This window comes from Uranotaenia lowii, chromosome 2 (assembly GCF_029784155.1).
Source record: "Uranotaenia lowii strain MFRU-FL chromosome 2, ASM2978415v1, whole genome shotgun sequence".
In the NCBI taxonomy this organism is placed as follows: Eukaryota; Metazoa; Arthropoda; class Insecta; order Diptera; family Culicidae; genus Uranotaenia; species Uranotaenia lowii.
This window is the reverse complement of record NC_073692.1, coordinates 249,164,069-249,184,813: the sequence shown is the minus strand read 5'-3', so window position 1 is coordinate 249,184,813 and position 20,745 is coordinate 249,164,069. Positions and strand designations below refer to the sequence as shown.

The 20,745-nt window shown below is 37.5% G+C and overlaps 1 protein-coding gene and 1 long non-coding RNA gene across 2 annotated transcripts; both read right to left on the bottom strand.

The window, feature by feature from the left end:
• Positions 1-6: 6 nt before the first annotated feature.
• LOC129744458 (uncharacterized) lies at positions 7-978 on the bottom strand. The gene is made up of 4 exons (XR_008736918.1): positions 842-978; positions 446-775; positions 127-237; positions 7-64 (listed from the first exon to the last, which is right to left on the bottom strand). It is a non-coding gene; the product is annotated as an uncharacterized LOC129744458 (long non-coding RNA).
• Positions 979-14,824: 13,846 nt separating this feature from the next.
• On the bottom strand, positions 14,825-16,371 carry LOC129744456 (phosducin-like protein). The gene has a single exon (XM_055736979.1). It carries the CDS (start codon positions 16,254-16,256, stop codon positions 15,426-15,428), a length of 831 nt encoding a protein of 276 aa, XP_055592954.1. The 5' UTR covers positions 16,257-16,371; the 3' UTR covers positions 14,825-15,425.
• Positions 16,372-20,745: the final 4,374 nt, after the last annotated feature.

Sequence of the window (20,745 nt, the reverse complement as noted above, 5' to 3'; positions counted from 1 at the left end):
AAATTCCTTTGAGTTGTCACTTCTCTTCTGTCTGGCAGACAATCGTTTCCACGGGAGCATACAGCTGAAAAAAGAATGAAACTTGTTATTGATATTTATTTTTGTTATAATACTTATTCCACTCACCTGTTGCAATTTTCATGGTCACGGTTGTTATCCATTTGCCCAAGCCTCTATTCTATGTGAACTTCCAGCGGAACTAAAATTTCGACAGCCGCCATACAGCTGGATAAAAACCTTACAAAAATATTTCGTTTTAAAATCAAATTCTCAAGAAATATAGCAGGAAGATTTTCAGGTTTACTACCGGAAGGCTTATTATTTCTTATATTGGATTTTTGGAAATCATTGAAACTTCCACCAAAGAAAACGGGATTCCGCTAGTAAGCCGGGAAGTTCCTCCGGAAATTATCTACCGTTACCATATTTGTGTAAACCAACTTACCGTTGCATCCGATGCAGATACAGGTTGTCATGAATTGATAGACACACATTTTGAATGTTTTTGCTGAAGTTGAGTCTTAGCGGGTGGCAAACGGGTGTCGGAGTGGAGTCATGGCTGGGTAGCACTAATCCGAGGGTCGCTGACGACGATGGGCATCACACTCAATCATGCGCCAGGCAAACATATCAGCTGGTCGACGCGGATTGCTGTTTTTATCGATGCGTGCCCGTTCCGTATCTGGAAATATTTTTTCGCAGAGGTAAGGTGTCCGGTACCATCTACAAGCTGACGACGAAACAGATGACGCTACGGAAGATTCTTTCTGTTTTTCTGCAAAGAAATTTGTTATCTAATTAAAAATAAAATCATCTTTCATAAGCAATCTATTAAAATTACCTTTCGGCAGAGTGAGATCCTCCAGTCGAAGAACTTCAAACAAATCCGGTGGAATCCAAGCCTTGATTGAACTTGGATTTAAAAACGAATGTAACGCGTACATCTTTATTGCTCACTTCCAAAATAAAATGGCGAAGATTTGGCTGTCGAATTTTTAACCATATTTGGTTAATGCGCAAAAACTTCAAAAATGGTTGATTTTGTAGCTTAAAAAATTCTTAAAAAATAACCATATTGACAGTTTGGAGGCAGAAACCATAAAATGGTTATTTTTGAACCATAAATGGTTAAATAAAAATGAGCGTGAGGGGGTTGTATCAACCATACTTCTCTAGCATTTGACATTTAGTTCGGGTCCTTGACAGCAAAATGTCAGGTTTGTTATGGGCCCACAAAATCGTGGGCCCGTAATTTTGATGGTTGTCAAATTCAATGACAAAGGATAGGGATGCCATCTCCCTGGTTTTAATACATCCCCGAAGGGCTTCCTTCACTTTCCGGAAAGTCTAAACCCTAGACTTCCTTTCATAGTTCAGGACCAACAGTAGTAAACAGGAATGCAAAATTCCCAGAGGAACTGCATCTGATCCAACGTCGAATGGTTTTCTCAGCTTTTCGGCTGATGGTAAGATAAAATTTCGGTAATTGTGGCGTTCATCATGGCCTTTTTCAACGTACCAGCAGGATGGAGGACTATGATTAATATTATTATTTTTTTATTAAAGACATTTTACCATTCTTATGGCATTCGTGTCTGTATGATGAATATGTTTGTACCTCTTTTGAGAGAAATCTTGAAAAAAAGCTCTCACTGTGACCCTCATCGCAGAAGCAATTTCTTTTGAATGAATCTCTCTACTGTAGTAAGAGAAATTGTTTCTGTATTGCAATGGAACTGCAGAAGTATTTTACCAAATTAGACTCCTTTAAAATATTGGTACAGTTCCTCCTCAGCCTTGATCGAGTTCGGTCAAGTTTTGTTCACCTCGTGATAAAAGGCTATTTTTAGTATCGGTTCATCTCCCGGTGAATCATCATCCAGATAGGTTGATCCCTGTTTGGATGGACCGGAATAAACGATTCGGTCGTTTACATTACATGTTCCTTCGGGGAACAGATGGCAATAGTCTTCCTTAGAAAACAGTTGAAAAACACGGTATAAATAGATAAGGTAGGCTACTAACAAGAGTAAACAACTCGTTTGAAGGTAAACAATTGACGTCATTACTATCTTCGAATAGCGTGCCTGGCAAAAAGTTTTACGCGCATAAGATAATGCTGCATACACCGAGGATCACTAGATGGATAGTAATGACGACATTATCGGGAAGATATAACCTTATTATATTGTACACCGTGGTTGAAAAATATGCCACGGTGTATTTATAGAAGATGTTTAAAAGAAAAAAAAACAGTAACTTTAATTTCTTCAGAAATGGAAAATATAGCCTTTTCTGAATGATTTCCAGGCAAAATTAAAATATTTGGTCGGTGAGTCCCCATACGTTTTGTTTTTCTAAAGATTTGTGGTCCATATTTATAAATTTTTATCTGTAAAATAATTTCAGTGCAATGGAATAGTAATTTTTCTTTAAACAATTTATTTTTTATTTTTATTCAAGTTTTTGTAATTTTGAAACATTAAGAATTGACAAGTCTGGAGAGATTAATGATTTGGATCTTCTGAAAAAGTGTTTTCTATATGAAAATTTTATTTAAAATTTATTATTTGGAATATCCTTGTTATAATAAGTTTTATCCAAATGTTACATGATTTTTTTTTGTGGCGTTTAGCTCGGGGACGACTGGAAATGAAAATTAGAGATAGTTTTGAGAAGTAAATTTGAAAGTTTAGAGTAGGCAGCGTAGAATAGTATGCGATCATGAGACGTTGATTAGACCATCATGCACTTCATTATATCCATTCCAGCTGGATATGGACAGAATGCAGTTCAAGATAACAAACCAACCCCTCCTGATACCAGTTGGAGGAAGGACAAGGGTGGGTTCGAGACTGGCCTCTACTTACTCCCCAAGCATCTCACCTGTCGGCAACTTATGGGATTCGAACCTAAAAGTTTTTCTTGCCGATACCGGGAATCGAACCCAGTACGCATGGGTTACCAGACTCGCGCCAGCCTATCCACTAGACAACATCAGCGCTAAGTTTTATCCAAATGTTACATGAATTTATAATCATATGTGTATATCTTGGAAAACTAATTCTGGGTAAATGAAATTTTAAGATACATAAATATCAACAGTCCAACACCAGTGATTGGTTTTCAACGAAATATTAAAAATCTTTTCTTTTTTTCTAACTTTTCTTTGAAATAATTCTACAATATTTGTAGGCTTTGATGTGTATGGATACGCACTTTAGAAAAAAAATCAAATTTCTGATGATATCACTTGTTTAGGGCATTCTTTTAATTTTGTTTACATCAGATAAAATTCAAACATATCAAAACAGCTTTCAATAGAACTTAAAATATAAAATTAAGTTAAAAGTTAAAGTACTTGCACTGAAATCCGTACATCTTCGATTATATAACATCAATTTCATTTTTTGTTTACATGTTCAAGGAGAATACATTTTCTATCAATCAATGGAATTTCATTTTTGCTTAAGAATTGAAGTACTGTTGAAAATTATATTAATGTAGAACAAAACGATGAAAAACCTATTTTTTAGGAGAAATTTAAATTTCATCGACGGTTTAGGCTAGATTTCTGCTTTTTTTTAGTTTTTATGAATTTCTATCGATTGTAATTCACTTTTGCCAACAATAATGTTGATATATGTAAATTTGAGCTTGACAAGAATATGAAAATACATTTTCTGGAAAAAAAAAATGAAATTTATCACAGTTTTAGACTAGATTCATCGATTAAAAAGATTATTTCCTACGAACTATAATTTTTTTTTAAACATAGAATTCAAGAGGTGTGTTGGAAACTGTAGAAGCTTAGATTATTTAACTTTAAATGTATTGCTTGGACATTCGTTTGACATCACTCGCCGCGAGCAGTAGTGTTTTTTACTTGCTAGTGTGTCGTGAATAAATTAAAGTGTGGCTCAAAGTGTTGTCAGCCCTGATATCCGCATGTGCATTCCGTTAGGGCACTTTCTGATAAGGTTTTTTTTTTTTGAAACCATCGTGTGAAGGGTTTTATTTTTTTCCCTTGTGAATCGTTAACGATCTCGTCACCGAACATCGAACCACGTGGTGATCGGCCATTGTTCTCATCGGCAGGTTTCATCAAGGTCATCGGTGTGGTGCAAACACAGAAGCATCGATCAGAAAAGTGTGCTGTTGGCCTGCAGCGCTATTATAATTCGGCTGAGTATCCGATAGTTTTTTTTTCTTTTCTTCTTTCTCTTTCTCTATCTCTCTTTAACTCTATTTATTAATTTATTTCAATTCTTTCCTGTTTGATTTTCGTTTGATTATTTTATTATCTTACATAATTATATAAAAAAGAAGTTTAATTTTCGTGTTTCGCCTTTTCCCATTGGACTGGAACATTTATCCAGACAATGGATGACGACGGCGGGGATGAGGATACCGTCTCCATCTCGAACAGTGCTCCCTTGTATCCGAAGATGTACGAGTCCGATACCGAAGATGCCCCTCCCCAGAAAACTTCTTCAGAAACCCCCCTTGCAACCCCAATAATACAGTCCAATTCATCTCCCTTTCATTTTGGAAATCTTGCTGACAAGGAAAAACCTAAACCTGATGATCAAATTCAGCAAGCGCCTAAAGCTCCCCGTCGTCGGGTTTACCATTCTGAATCATTGGGACCCTGGGTGGTTTATTTCCGGTCTAAACCTAACGGGAAACGTCTCAATTTAGTTTCCATTTCTCGAGACCTCGATAGATCATTCCCCTCCGTAGTCAGCTACCAATCGATGAGTCAAAACAAGATGAGAGTTATCGTTGGTAGTCTGAAGGAAGCGAACGCCATTGTTTCCTGCGAGAAGTTTAACGTCGAATACCACGTTTACGTTCCCGCTCGTGATGTCGAAATCGACGGAGTGGTGACAGAAGAGGGTTTGACCGCCGTTGACCTTGTAGAGTCCGGGATCGGCCGCTTCAAGGATCCCGGCCTTCCATCGATCGAAATTGTGGACGCACGTCAGCTACGCTCGGCATCTGGCGAAGGGGAAAACCGCAAGTTTACTCCTTCAAATTCTTTTCGTGTCACCTTCTCCGGTACTGTTCTCCCAGATTACATCACGATCGGGAAGGTTCGTCTACCTGTGAGACTTTTTGTACCTTCGGTGATGAATTGTCAGAACTGCAAACAGTTAGGACATACAGCCGACTACTGTGGCAATCAGGCTCGCTGTTCAAAATGCGGAGAGAAGCACAAGGAAGCCTCCTGTGAGAAAACCACAGAAAATAAATGCCTATATTGTGGCGGGGCTCCATCACATGCTCTCTCAGATTGCCCTAAGTACAAACTGCGCCAGGAAAAAATCAAGGCTTCCTTAAAAACTCGATCAAAAATCTCGTATCGTGATATGTTATTGAAGTCTCTGCCAGTTGTCTCAGAAAACCAGTATGACCTTCTTACTGAGAATGAATCTGAAGGGGAGGATCCATTAGAAGGGTCATCAACTGGGCCACTGATCCGAAAAAGAACAACACACATTAATAAAAGAAAACACACTCCTTACAAACAACCCAGAAAGGCTTCCGTTGAAAAAATAAAACATCCTCAAAGTGGTAATACGCTTTCCTTTACTCCTATTCGGAGTCCCCCCGGTTTAAATCCGTCCCAAGAGGACTACCCCCCACTTTTGAGCCATTTAAAACCCCAAACTAATTTTACAGGTAAAAAATCTGAACCATCAATAGCCCAGATAAACGCTACGGTTGTCGATGGAACTAAATCTGACACTGCGTCCAAATCCTTTTCTGGTTTTGGGGCAAGTGGAAAGATGAAGTTTTCCGAAACCGTTGAGTTTATCTTGGACTTTTTAAGTGTACCCGCAGGATGGAGGAAAATGATCAATGTTTTTGTACCATTTTTGAGAGAGATCTTGAAAAAAATAACTCTTTCTATGCCCATCTTTTCAGAGGTAATTTCTCTCGATGAATAATTCAGCCAGTGAGGGTAGAGGAATTATCTCTATTCTACAATGGAACTGTAGAAGTCTTATTCCTAAATTAGACTCTCTTAAAATTCTAGTTAATAATTTTGATAGTGACGTTTTCGCTCTTTGTGAAACATGGCTTTCTCCAGATATAGATTTAAATTTTCACAGCCATAATATAATTCGCCTTGATCGACACGGTCAAAGAGGAGGTGGCGTTCTTTTAGGGATCAAGAAATGTCACCCGTTTTTTCGCATTCAACATCAACCATCACCAGGTATTGAAGTCGTCTCGTGCCAAGCGAGAATCAAAGGTCTCGCCTCAGTTTACATTCCGCCAAATTCCAGAGTGGACCGGTACCAACTGGCAAATGTAATTTCCCTTCTTCCAGAACCCCGGCTAGTTCTGGGGGATTTTAACTCTCATGGGGTGGGCTGGGGTAGCTCACGTGATGACAATCGTGCAACAATTATTTACGAGCTGTGCGACGACTTCAACATGTCTATTTTGAACACAGGTGAAGTGACTCGAATTTGTGGATCCCAATCTCAGCACAGTGTTTTAGATGTCTCTTTAGCTTCATCCTCACTATCCTTGGATTGTTCATGGAATGCTATCCAAGACCCTCAAGGAAGCGATCATCTCCCAATCACTATTTCAATCACCAGTGGGAGTAGTTCAACTGAAGGAATTGATGTCGCCTACGACCTCACTAGGAACATTGACTGGAAAAAGTATGCGGTAAAAGTAAATGAAGCCATCGATTTGAGAGAAGTCCTTCCACCGGAGGATGAATATCGTTTTATCGCCGGAACGATAGTGGACTGCGCAATCGGGGCACAGCTCAGACGCGAAACGAACTTAACTATTAGAAAGAAAGCCCTCACTCCGTGGTGGGATAGAGAATGCTCAAACGCGAGCGACGAAAAGTATAAGGCGTTTCTCGGGTTCCGTAGAAGCGGTTTGCCAGAACAGTTTAAGCGTTACTTGGCCCTGGAACGCAAGTTCAAGAACTTGATCCGGGCTAAAAAACGAGGATACTGGAGGCGATATGTTGAAGGATTAAGTCGGGAAACGTCTTTAAGCTCTCTATGGAAAACGGCTCGGAACATGCGTAATCACTCTCCATCGAACGAAAGTGAAGAAAACTCGAACCGATGGCTGATGCATTTCGCAAAAAAAGTATGTCCGGACGCAGCACCTGCTCGAAAAATCTATCGGGAAGTGACTGAAACCACTCTAGAAAACGATTCGAAATTTACTATGGTGGAATTCTCACTGGCTCTCTTGTCATGCAACAATTCAGCGCCAGGGCTAGACAGAATAAAGTTCAACCTATTGAAAAATTTACCTGTCTCAGCTAAAACACGACTATTGAATTTATTCAATAAATGTTTTGAGCAGAATTTTGTTCCGCATGATTGGAGGCTAGTGAGAGTTATTGCCATTCAAAAACCGGGTAAACCAGCCTCCGACTACAACTCGTATAGGCCGATTGCAATGCTCTCATGTCTCCGGAAATTGCTCGAAAAAATGATTCTCTCTCGGCTTGATAGATGGGTTGAGTCAAATAACCTGTTATCTAGTACCCAATTTGGATTCCGTAGAGGCAAGGGTACGAACGACTGTCTAGCGCTTCTTTCATCAGAAATTCAATTGGCGTTTGCCCAAAAAGAGCAAATGGCTGCAGTATTTCTGGACATAAAAGGGGCTTTCGATTCGGTGTCCATAGAAGTATTGTCGCACAAACTTAGCACTTGCGGACTTTCACCAAGACTGAATAACTATCTTTTAAATTTGTTGTCTGAAAAAATTATGCATTTTAGCCATGGAGAAACCAAAGTTGATAGAGTAAGTTACATGGGTCTACCCCAAGGTTCGTGTTTAAGCCCCCTGCTATATAACTTTTACGTCCGAGAAATCGATGCTTGTATTGCAGAAAATTGCACGCTAAGACAACTTGCGGATGACTGTGTTGTACATACCACAGGTAAAACTGACACTCAACTTAAATTCCCGTTACAAGAAACTCTTAACAACTTATCGATTTGGGCAATAAATCTGGGTATTGATTTTTCTCCCAGTAAAACCGAGTTAGTGGTTTTTTCAAGGAAACATTCCCCTCCACAAATAGATCTCCTTATGATGGGTAGAACCCTAACTCAATCCCTTTCCTTCAAATATTTGGGTGTCTGGTTCGACTCTAAATGCCTTTGGGGGAAACATATCAGGTATTTGACTCAAAAATGTCAAAAGAGAATCAATTTTCTTCGAACGATTACTGGAACCTGGTGGGGTGCTCATCCACAGGACCTCATCAGGTTATACCAAACAACGATACTGTCGGTCATAGAATACGGAAGCTTTTGCTGGGTCCGCCGCGCAAACCCACTTGATTAAACTAGAACGAATACAGTATCGTTGTTTGCGTATTGCCATGGGTTGTATGCAATCGACACATACGATGAATCTCGAAGTACTGGCGGGAGTAATGCCGTTAAAAAATAGATTTTTTGATTTATCGCTACGTTTCCTGATTCGAAGCGAAATAATGAACCCCCTGGTGATTGAAAACTTTGAAAGGCTTTTAAATCTAAATCCGCATGTAAAATTTTTTAACGTTTATAATACATATCACGAGATAGACATAAATCCTTCGACAATTAATACAAATCGTTCGGACACGAGTCACTTCTACAACTTTAACAGTTCCTTAATCAATTTCGATCTGTCCATGCGTGAAACAATCCATGGAATCCCGGATCATATCCGACCTAATGTAATTCCTCACATCTTTGCATCAAAGGTAACGAGATATTGATATCACGAAACTATTTTTCACCGATGGTTCTAGAATTGATAATGCAACCGGCTTTGCAGTCTACAATTAGCGCTTTGAAGCTTGTTTCAAGCTTCAAGAGCCATGCTCCGTTTACGTTGCTGAGTTAGCCGCAATATTTTGCTCTTTGGAACACATTCGCACACTGCCCGCAGACCACTATTTCATTTACACGGATAGTCTCAGCTCCGTTGAGGCGATCCGATCAATGAAACTGATGAAGCGCTCTTCGTATTTCCTACAGGAAATTTCAGGAGTTTTGAGCGCTTTAGTTGAAAATTCGTATAGAATTACCTTGATGTGGATTCCGTCTCATTGCTCGATTCCGGGTAACGAGAAAGCGGATTCACTTGCTAAGGTGGGTGCAGCACAAGGGCAAATTTTTGAGAGGATAATAACTTATCAAGAATTTGTTTCAATACCTCGCCAATTAGCGATTAACGACTGGCAGTCTCAATGGGACAATGGCACACTGGGACGCTGGCTCCATACGATTATCCCTAAGGTTCCGACGAAGGCATGGTTCAAGCATTTAAACTTGAGTCGCGATTTCATTCGCGTGGTTTCTCGGCTCATGTCAAATCACTGCCGGCTTGACGCGCATTTGTTTCGTATAAATCTCGCAGCAACCAATGTTTGTGTTTGTGGGGATGGCTACCACGACATCGATCATGTTGTTTGGACGTGTGAGAGGTATGATCAATCGAGGTCTTGTTTACTAGATACCCTTAGGGCCCGACGTAGATCACCTGGAGTTCCAATCAGAGACATTTTGGCAAACTTTGATATTGAGTATTTATACATTATTTACAAATACCTTAAACAGTCTGACATAATAATTTAGCCCACTTTCTCTTTATCTTGTACCTCTCTTTTTTGTATCTCTTTTTTAAAGTCTATTTGTTTATTTATTAGAAACACCTTTGCCGAAGGGTTCGACAATGCGAGATGAAGGCCGGCTACAATGATGAAAACTCGACCGAATCCAATGCTTCAGTACGCCGCCACGGAACCCTTATGGGAAAATACTTACAATGATATGATCCTTAATTTAACCTCATCCCTTTCCAATTTTAGAATTTTTTTTTTACTAACATGTCGAGTCGCCGCGACTATTTCGGCTCCCCCCTTCCCTAACATAGCTGTAAAGATATTTTTCAAGAATACCACGGCACATAAAACTTTGTAGAGTAATTGGCCTTAAATATACTATTATTAATTTAAAAAAAATGTATTGCTAGCTCTTTGAATAAAAGTGGAAGAATCACAGTGTACAACAGGATTACTAAAATTTGGCTGGAAAATAATAAATATAAAACGTTTAATGAAATTCTAGGCTAATAATGAGCATTGATTCAGAGGAAAATAACATGCAAAATTTAAGATAGATTGAACTACTGTAGCGATTTGCATTGAGTCTGAAGTGCGAATGGGATTTTAAGACACTTTACTCAGGAGAAGTATAAAAACTGATTTCTCATCAAAAATTGTTTATAACGGATCGTTTATTTTTGAATACTCATTGCCTTATTTTTTTTTCAAAGCTTAAATTAAGGCAGACGTTTTTACTCTGGATCGCATTACGGTAAGCGTTATCACAAAAAAGTTATAGCGGTTCCTAGTATAACCTGGTTTTCTTAATCATTCAGCGTTTTGAAATAAAATTCCATCCAGTGTTGCCACAATCAAAAAATCTAAAGAGAATGGAATCAAATGGATTCATATATGAATTCATATTACTCCAGATAATTCTAATAATTTCAGATAAGTTGACCCTCTCAAACTGCAGACAAGTTTGCCAGCCGATTTTTTAATTTAGGATAAGAAGACATTTTAAGGCAATTTTCTTTGTTTTCAAAGCGCTGTAACAAGTTTGGTCTAATTCTGAAATTTTTTTGATGGGATTATTGAGTTATCAGTTCAATATAAATATATTTAAAATAAAACTAAGAGAATTGGCACCTCAGAAATTATAAAACACTTAAATTACAAATATTTTTTGAAGATTTCAAATAGAAAATTTTCAAAAAAAAAAAAATTTATGGGGGGTCACCGACCAAATATTTTAATTTTTGATGAAAATGAACCGGGAAAAGGTCTTCTTTCTGCCCGTGCAAAAATTAGTTTTACTGTATTTTTTTTTTCCTTCTACGAAACACATCGTGATTTGTTTTTGTTTTGTTCAACTGAACTTCAGAGTATCTCAAGGCTAACTTTTACCTATAGAGCTGCATAATATTATGGCGTTGATCGCGATGACTTCCATGTGATTCAGTTAAAATGTAGAATCTTGAAAAAAAAACTTTTTATTTTTTTATTTACAAGTAGTTTTCAATACTTTTTATTCAGGTAGGTATTTTGCATAGCAATATTTGATTCATATTTGAAATGGTCATGAATTCGTCGAAAATAAAACATTCTTACGTTATTTGTGGTACTGAAAAACGACATAAATGAATTGGGACAAAATAAATTCTACAGATTGAGTGGAAATGAGTAAAATAAATCGTCCCTATATACATGAAGCTCAGTGCATTTATGTTCTTCTCATCAGACTGACTAGCTGACGGCCGCATGGCCCATGGGTATAGTTGAAGATGACATCATCACCTTCGCTTGACTGAAACTTATGTGTGCATAGGAAAGGCCGAAAACGAGACAAAATTGTACGATTGGTTAGCTTCATTTGTTCAAGTTCGCAGTCAGATTTTGATTATGTTCATTCTACTATAGATAGATGAGGAAGAATGTGATTGTTGATAAGTTTTTTACACTTCTTTTAGGAGCTGTTCTATAGAATTGATAAGGTTAGTCTCGTTGCATGAATTGTTGAAGTGCGGTACATTTTCAATACAATGCTTAAATCGATGGGGATGGGAGGGTTAAATAATTTGATGATTTTGTCAATTACACTCACAAATACAACAACACGTATCGTGCACCCACCGGCTATTGATTTTTACGATTAATGACTATTCTAGAAGCGGCTAAATAGAAATGGCACACATAAATATCTTAATTTTGAATTTAGAAGCTTAAAATTGAGAACCTATATAGACATAACCGATATTACACCTCTTTTCCTCACACTTATTTTTTCATTCGAATGTCGCCGCAACTCATCACAGAATGAAATTAATCTATAAATAGTATTCAAACGGTTAATAACAGCCCTGATGCAATCTTAGATTATTTAGAATATGTATAAAGTTCGACACATTCAATTTTGTATGAAAGGATGACACTGCAACGAATTAACGCAAATTCATTGATGATTGATTTAAAGGTTGATCGATTTAACAATTTAAAATAATAAAAATGTTCTCCCCCCCCCCCATGATCTCTTGGATTTAATCCCTCAATTTCTGTTATCATTTTTTTCTGAAGAGCTTTTCAAAGAGTCACAATAACCTGACTATAAAGTAAATCGTAACTAAAAGGTTGCGTAGAAGTTGATAAACAATGAACAAAATTATACATATTACAAATGTACATTTTTTGACATTTACGTTTTATTCATTGATTTTCCATAGTTCAATCTTGCTTTCAAATAAATGTGAATCAACTGTAAGTGATAATTCAATTGTAAGAGTAAAAGAAAAATATTGCGTTAAGCTCTCGAACGTGCAGATAAGATAGGCGAACGAAGAACAGTGAGGCATGTCATTATCAAAGAACTGAACTCAAAAATAAAAAAAAAATTATTGAAAATGATTGTTTCAAACTTCTTACGAAAAAAACATTAGTTACACATGTTAAAGTGTCTTCCTTGACCTAGTCACTAGGTCATTTTGTAACTTGAAGGTTTCCGTAAATAAAAATCATAATTACAATTACGATTACAAAAACATGATGTATATTACTGTTATTAAAGTAAATTATTCCACGAAAAATATTAATATAATATTGAATTTAGATAGCAAGTGCTTATTCAAGCCTAGATTTTAAAGTTTCAATTACTTTATTTTTGTTTCGATTAAAGTCGTTTTACCATTTTTATGGTATTCGCGACTTTAGTTTCAATTACTTATTTTCTACATTGTTATGAGATTTTCCTTGAATTTATATATTTAATACAGTAAAATATCGCTATCATTTTTCTTCAACACATATCAATCACAAATCTGAATCGACCATATTATGCAGCGCGATCCAATCATATTTTGAAAGGTACGTCATCTTCCGGATGGATGCTTCTCCAACATGTTGAGTGAATTTAGGCAATTGGGCCTTTGAATTGTTCTCCCAAAACATGGCGTTGAGCAAACAAATTGTATGCAATATTCCAACTTACCGTTTTTATCCAAAATAGTCTAATTTATTCAGGATTGGACTAAAAATTATCTATCACCTTAAATCGGTTGAAAAATTTCTCCTTTGGTGTTTAGTTTAATGACTGCGTTTTCACCCACACAGTCTAATGAAAACAGCACATGAAATCTCCATACACATACACCAATCATCTCAATTGCATATCTTGCTCTTCCGATACTAAACTCTCTCAATTTTCTCACTTTTTTTCGGCATACGCCCAATTGCTCTCCGGTTTTCGAAAAGAAAATTCGGTCACAATACCATCATTCCAGCCAAATTTTAAAACCACTTTTCTCGGGATTTGCGTGAAAATTTTCACACTTTTTCACTACCGGTCGATAACCTACAGGTCGCGTGAGAAATTTAGATTATAATCACCTTGTTTTCTACGGCGCGTTACGCTGTACGAACTAGTTTTCAATGAAGCGTTGACTGCACTTTGTGAACCACTGAAACAGAATGAGAAAAATCTTTGCGCAAAAGCAGAGTGTTGCCATATGATTTTACGACACCTTTGGGTTCAGGCCGGTGTCCATTTCAAAGAAGAGCCATAATCGCACTCAAGAAAAGAAAACGTTCAATTCATCTGAATTTTCACGTATAGGTGCTCAATACGGCATCCGTATCCGCAGCAATCGGAAGCAAAGCCACCATCACTCTGATACCGCACCGGGAGAGGGGGGGGGGGGCAATAAAGTGCCGTTGATGCCGTCGGGACCGACAAAGTCACCAAATTTGCTCACAAGGAAGGGGCGAGAGCAAACATGCACTGAAAAGTTATAGACTACTAAATGTTTATTGATGATATTTTTTTATTTAACAAAGTGTTGAATAAAACGCATGATAAATTCAATTTAAAATTACAAAATAGTAATGATCGCATGTATTATCTTAACTGGAAATGTACTATGGGGTTTATGATGACTGTCTGTGGTACCATATGCGAATTGTTCCTGCACTCGTGTTCTATTAAGAGCACCTGTATTCGTGGTCCAAACAGCCGGTTTAGACCCAAATTCCGAACCGAGCAAACGCATTGGTGATCCATTATACCAGTTTCAACTCAACTTTTTATAGAGCTGGTATAAGGATTGATCCAAACCTGATGAGATTTGGATCCAATTTGACGCAGTTCTAAGGGCATCTGTATTCGTGGTCTATTCTTGGGTCTAGTTTATACAAGAATTGAACCAAAGAAATTAGATCCGATCCAATGAAAAAACTGGCAACTGCACTCGTGTTCCATTAACTGTCAAACGGTTTAGAACTGCGTTAAATTGGATCCAAATCTCATCAGTTTTGGATCAATCCTTAAACCAGCTCTAAAAAAAGTTGAGTTGAAACTGGTATAATGGATCACCAACGCGGTTTCTCGGGTCGGAATGTGGGTCTAAACCGGCTGTTTGGACCACGGATACAGGTGCTCTAAACCGTTTGACAGACATTTTCTTTGGTTCAATTCTTGTATAAACTAGACCCTAGAATAGACCACGAATACAGATGCCCTAACTGACAAACGGTTAAGAACTGTTTCTCATCAGTTTTGGATCAATCCTTATACCAGCTCTAAAAAAAAGTTGTGTTGAAACTGGTATAATGGATCACCAGTACGGTTGCTCGGGTCGGAATTTGGTTCTAAACCGGCTGTTTGGACCACGGATACAGGTGCTCTAACGCTTTGGAAAATAGGAGGTTCTGTTAAGATATGTTGGTGTAATAATTTTAGCCGACAGCTTTTATGTTTTAATTACACTGTATTTATTTATAGATCGATTAAGCAAAGACAAGAAAAGCTATAATAATAACTATAATTATAATAATAAAGGCTGTAACTTATTGTGAATATGTTGATTTAATGCAGGAAAGCTACATGACATTTACTTTGAACTTATAGAATCCTTTACATTCTAGAGGACGGGTTATAACCATCTACGCATCTATTCTATTTTCATTTCGATTAGAGAAAATTTATTTTTTGATAAAATGCAATACTTTACTCACAAAAAAAGATATATTTTTCATTCCGAAAAGGTTGATATAACCATTGCGTATATAATAAAAATAATCAGCTTTATTAAACGCGTCGTTTAGAAATTACGATTCTACAGATATTATTACTTTGTTTAGTCTCCGCAATGTGGGCACTATTCGTCAATAATTAGTACTTATAATTCAAATTATTATGTATGCTCACAAGTGACGTTGAATTCCGATGCTTAAACAACATATAATATTCTAATGATTCCTTAAATATAAGGTATTCTCGTCGTGTATTAAGAGTTTTCAAATGATTACTATTACAAATGTTATATGAATACTGTACTTATTTAACAATATAAGGAACAGCTGTCTTATCGGGTAGCATTCCAACTTCGGTAAGGAAACTTTCAACATCCGAGCTATTGAAATTATCACTTAAATCGTCGGTCACTCGAATGAAGTTTCCAATCATTTGCCCTGCTTTGTATATCAATAGTGCTGGCACACCTTTACATTTGAAAGAGTTGCTCAGCCCTGCTACTGAGCTCATGAATTTACAAAACTTGACGTTCACATATTCTGAGGACAGTTCTTGAAGTGCTTTATTCATTGCTCTGCATGCGTTATCGTTACGATCATAAATGTGAATTACAATTGTGACCGCTTTTGGTTCATCATCGACTGTTTTCAAAAAATCATCTCCATTACTCAGCTCTATCAAAGTACCGAAAGAAGGAAGTTTTCCAGATTGAGCCAACATTTCTGCCATCCGTTTCTTCTGATACTCCAGTAAAAAATCATCACTCATAAGTTCTTCCAGCTCGCGATCCAGTTGGTCTCGTTCCTTGGCTGCTTCGTCTTCGGCATGAGTACGAGCCGTGATACTCAGCTTCTTGAGCAGATCAAACTTTTCCTTTTCTTGCTCTTCGCGTTTTTCCGTCTCCAGTTGCTTGAACCTTTGCCAATCGCGTATCACACCTTTAGGACCCGTGTTGGCCGCACTACCACTCCAATGGGCTTGATCTTTGATTTTATCCTCTGGTATAAATTTCAAACCAGAACTTGATTGACCTTTGCTACCAGAATTAGTATCATCGTTTTCGTTTTCGTCTTCACTACTGCTGCAATAGTTTTGCAATTTCTCACCAAGTATCTTATCTTCTAACGTAGCCATTTCACAAATCTGCGAAAAAATGTAGGCGTTAAATTTTGCTTTAAATAAATAAGATTTAGTTGTTAAAAATATTTTCAATAATTTGCAAGTTGCACGGTCAGTTTATACAACGAATATACACGAAACGAGTACATCCTTAGAAAATCCTACGCAAAAGTAAGTGAAAAGAAACCAAAACCAAGGTCTTTAAAAATACCTAGGCAAACAGAAATTTAGCTGCAGCATTTTTTACTTTTCGTCACATAAATGAAAACTTTTTGAAAAGATTTGTAATCTTTTATGATAAAAAGCAACAAAGCTGGGGTGAAATTATGAATCCTATTCGATTCGAGATACTCGTTTCGTGTTTTAACTCGAATCGAATAAGAATCGGTATATTTAATCTCGTTCGAGTTCTAAATTTTAACGTACTCAATTTCGAGTAAACCGGGTAGCAGAGGTGCCAGGTGTCCTGATTTATCACGATTTGTCCTGATTTTCGAGAGACCGTCCTGATTTTTCAAAAGCTCTCGATTTGTCCTGATTTTCTAAAATTGGTCCTCAAAATGTCCTGATTTGTCCTGATTTTCATAAAAACTTCACAAATATAATCGAATTTGTAGTTTAATTATAAAAAAATTGAATATATAGGTTATAAAATAGATAAACCCATTCAACAGATGGTAATCTTCGGATCAGCGATGATATTTAAATGGTGTTTTTCGATATGAACTACAGGCCAGCCAAGAAGCTGCTTACTGTTGTTACATAAATCAAGGCGTTTACAGCACCTGTATTGCACCTTTATTTATGCAATTTAAGCAGAAATCCTTGATATTTTCAAAAATCCAGAGGTGTCCTGAAAAATCCTGATTTTTAGTTTTGCGATGTCCTGATTTTTGACGAAACCACTTGGCATCCCTGCCGGGTAGTAAATCATCTCGAAACGTTCCATTCGAACCGAGCTCGTTTAAGATCGGTAATGAAAAATTCGGTCGAATCGAACGAAACTCGATTGTTTCGAGTTCCATAATCCCGCCCCCAAGGTTACTAGATCAACTACCCGAATACAAAAATACTGTTACCAAACACTCAGAAATGAAAAAAATATAAAAATATTATTTTTCATGCTTTTTCAAGCTTCACCGTGCCCACTCACTGAGTTATTTTTCAGCGTGTAATAATTGAAATATTTCTCGTCGAGAAATATCTCGGTTATTAAAATTTTTACATCAGTTTTCTCTCAGCCTTTGGCTAGATCGGTCGTCTTTTTTCGTTCTCGAACCTATCCTAAAGGGCTAAAGTATAGAGCTTATAAATGTTACCTAGAGTTCGGTGCAAAGCGTCGTGATGAGTCCGTCTCCTGGAGTCTACCCGAATCGGACCATACCGGAATGCCCAAGTAACCATAAGCACTAAAATCTAGCATCAACTCTGCTCTAGCGTCAGCTATAGTGCTTGATTCTGTGCATCATTTTAGCTCTGTGAGCCAGGTTTGGCGAAATTAACTGCTGCATTAGTGCAGAAACTGGTATAACCCTATAAAAGCACTGTTATAGCATTGATTGATGCTACAAGGTTGGCGGGCAAAATGCTGGGAAAATGCAAATGGCGTTCGAATGAGGTTCGACCATGCGAAAAAAAATATTTTGGATTTTTGTTCGGTTCATTTTTCGGCCATGATACTAAATTTGTAATTATTTTTATATTCGCTTATGCATATTGAGGAGATCTCTCGGATTGAATTTTCTACATGATATTTTTTTTATTTCTCAGCTGAAAATGACCTGGAATCGAACTCATGACATATGTGGCTCTGACATTTGACATTGACTCTGCCTGTGAACCTATCAGGTCCGCGTTAAATCTTTGAAAAAAAAAGACCTATTTGAATCAAATTTCTAGCAACCGGTGCCCTGAATTTGCATTGATTCAGCATCAATCAATGCTAATGTGCTTTGGCCTAATGCCACTGTAGTGCTTACATAGTGCTTAAAAGCATTAAAGCAAGCTTGTGTGATGCCAATTTAATGCTTAGAAAATATAGCATTTGTTATTCTGATTTAGAGCAATGTTGCATTTCAAAAGCATTGGGCAAAGCTGATAGAATGCAAGTTGCATTTTAAAAGAGTGGTATAATTCTAACATGATGCAGCATAGCACTCGAAGGGCTGTTGTAATGCAAAATTGCACTTGATGTGCTGATATAGTGTAATTTAGCCTTTGAATGCTGGTGTAAAGCTATAAAAATGCAAAGCTTTAGTGCTTATGGTTACTTGGGTGGCTCGACCCTCAGAACCTGCACGGACGCCTTCAATACTTGTTTCTGAAAGCCAAAGATGGACATACACTTCCTAATCCGTTTTTGGTTGGGAAATCAATAGAACAACACGCTGGGAAGATCGATGGTGCGTTTTTCGATCGTATCAGGAAATGGTACGTTTTAAAGATCCGGAACGAACAACAAAGCCAACAATTGGAAGAAATGAAGCAGCTCGTCGATGGAACACCGATAGAAATTGGTACACATCCGAACCTTAATCAACGAAAGTTTGTAGTGCGATGTAGCGAAGTAAACGACATGACCGATGCGGATTTGTTAGCTGAGCTATTATCTCAAAAAATCACTGGAGTCCGAAGAATAACAAGGAAAACAGCAGATGGGATAATCGGCACGCCAACTTTAATTTTGACTATAAATAGCACAGTCATCCCTGAGTTCGTCAATTTTGGACTCCTCCGAGTCCGAACCCGTTTATATATTCCTCAGCCTTTGTTATGTCGGCAGTGCTTCTGCTATGGACACCCGAAAAAACGATGTCCGAACGAACGCGCGTGTAGTGTTTGCTCGAGTACAAAACACGATAGCAGCGACTGTCCTGGCCAAAAGTTTTGTCGCACTTGCCAATCGAACGAACACTCACCATCCGAACGCACTTGTCCGAAATGGATTGAAGAATCCATCGCTCATCGTATCAGCGCAGAACAAAACTTATCACTCGCCACAGCTCGTCAACAGATGAAAAACAATACTAACAAGAACACCTATGCCAGTGTCACCCGATTAGGAAACGATCCAAAAACTCCACACGTCTCGGAAAATAACCAGCAGCAACATCAACCAGAAAAATCATCGAAACAGCAGCAATCTAAACGTGATCATAATACTTCGGCATCTGGACTACCAGCAACTCAACCAACCACCCCTTCACCCCCTCGGAAGAAAAACCCCTCCATTTCTCCACCCGACTCCAAGGACAATGGAGTTGGGCATGAGAGCAAAATGTTACCCTCTGCCGCACAACGGCAAAATAATGTTAAAAATCCCACCCCTCCTCTAAAACTCCCTCCACCATCCTCCAACCCTTTCCAGCCCCCTAGCTTTAAATTTAAATTTAAAAAGAACCCCGGCACATAAAAACTTTGTAAAAGTAATTGGCCTAATAAACATTAGTATTAATAAAAAAAAAAAAAATAAAATTTTTAGAAATATCTACGGCGGTGACATCTGGTGGTGGAGATCGGAATGAAATTCAAAGCGATAGTTGCATAAAAGAATTATTGCTAATTTTCTTTGGTTATTAAAAATAAAATTATTTCACTTTTAACGTTTTATTTGGAACCATTTAAAATAAAATAAAAATCAATTTTGAACCACAAATGTCAACCTAGTCAAAATTACACATTGACGAACTTAGGACCTTGGACCACAGTCGCCTGTCTCGGGACTTTAAAAGATTTCGGAGCTACTCAAGCGTTATCCAGTACAGTAAAATTACCTCAGGTTGCTCTGAAAATTAAAAAAAAAAAAAACAAAATGATTTAATAAAATGTATACACCTAATGGCAATGACACTTACCTGATATTCAACAACTTCGACACCAAGCGAAACGATCGAATCGTCAAGAATTTTATTCTCGAGTTCCGGTGTCATGCGAGCAAGCTTAGATTCATTGAAATCGATTAACAGATGAATCTGCGGATCATCGGAAACCGACAAGAATTCTGTATCTGAATCGGGACCGGGAGAGGAAAGACGAAATCTTCCATGGCTTGAACAGCTTCCCAGCTTTGCTGTGACTCCCGGGAGGTTGGCAGACATTCTCAATTATCGTCGTGTATCAGAACTACCGGAGTTCTATGCTGGCTATCGAACCTTATCGAACGAGTTCCTTCCAATAATAGCAACAACAAACAGCAACCGCCAAAAAAATGAAAAAAGTGACAGCTTGAAATGTTTCGAATATAAATTTTAAGCGCAAGGTGATTTATCACTGAGAAATGTTTCCAAAGTATTAAAAAATAATAACGCGATACTTATTTTTTATTGACTGTAATAATTTATCGCCTGAAAATTACAGGATAAATACATAAAAGGTATTTTGATATTTTTTCTATTTCTGAGTGAACAGTTACTATAATATGACACTACCTTATTTAAATATTCCTTGGTTGAAAAGGATTAAGATATTACGACCATAATTTTTTTTTTACATTACCACGTCACTA

Bases quoted from the DNA above. Each gene is read 5' to 3' on its own strand.
- LOC129744456 (XM_055736979.1), bottom strand. From the start codon at position 16,256: ATGGCTACGTTAGAAGATAAGATACTTGGTGAGAAATTGCAAAACTAT.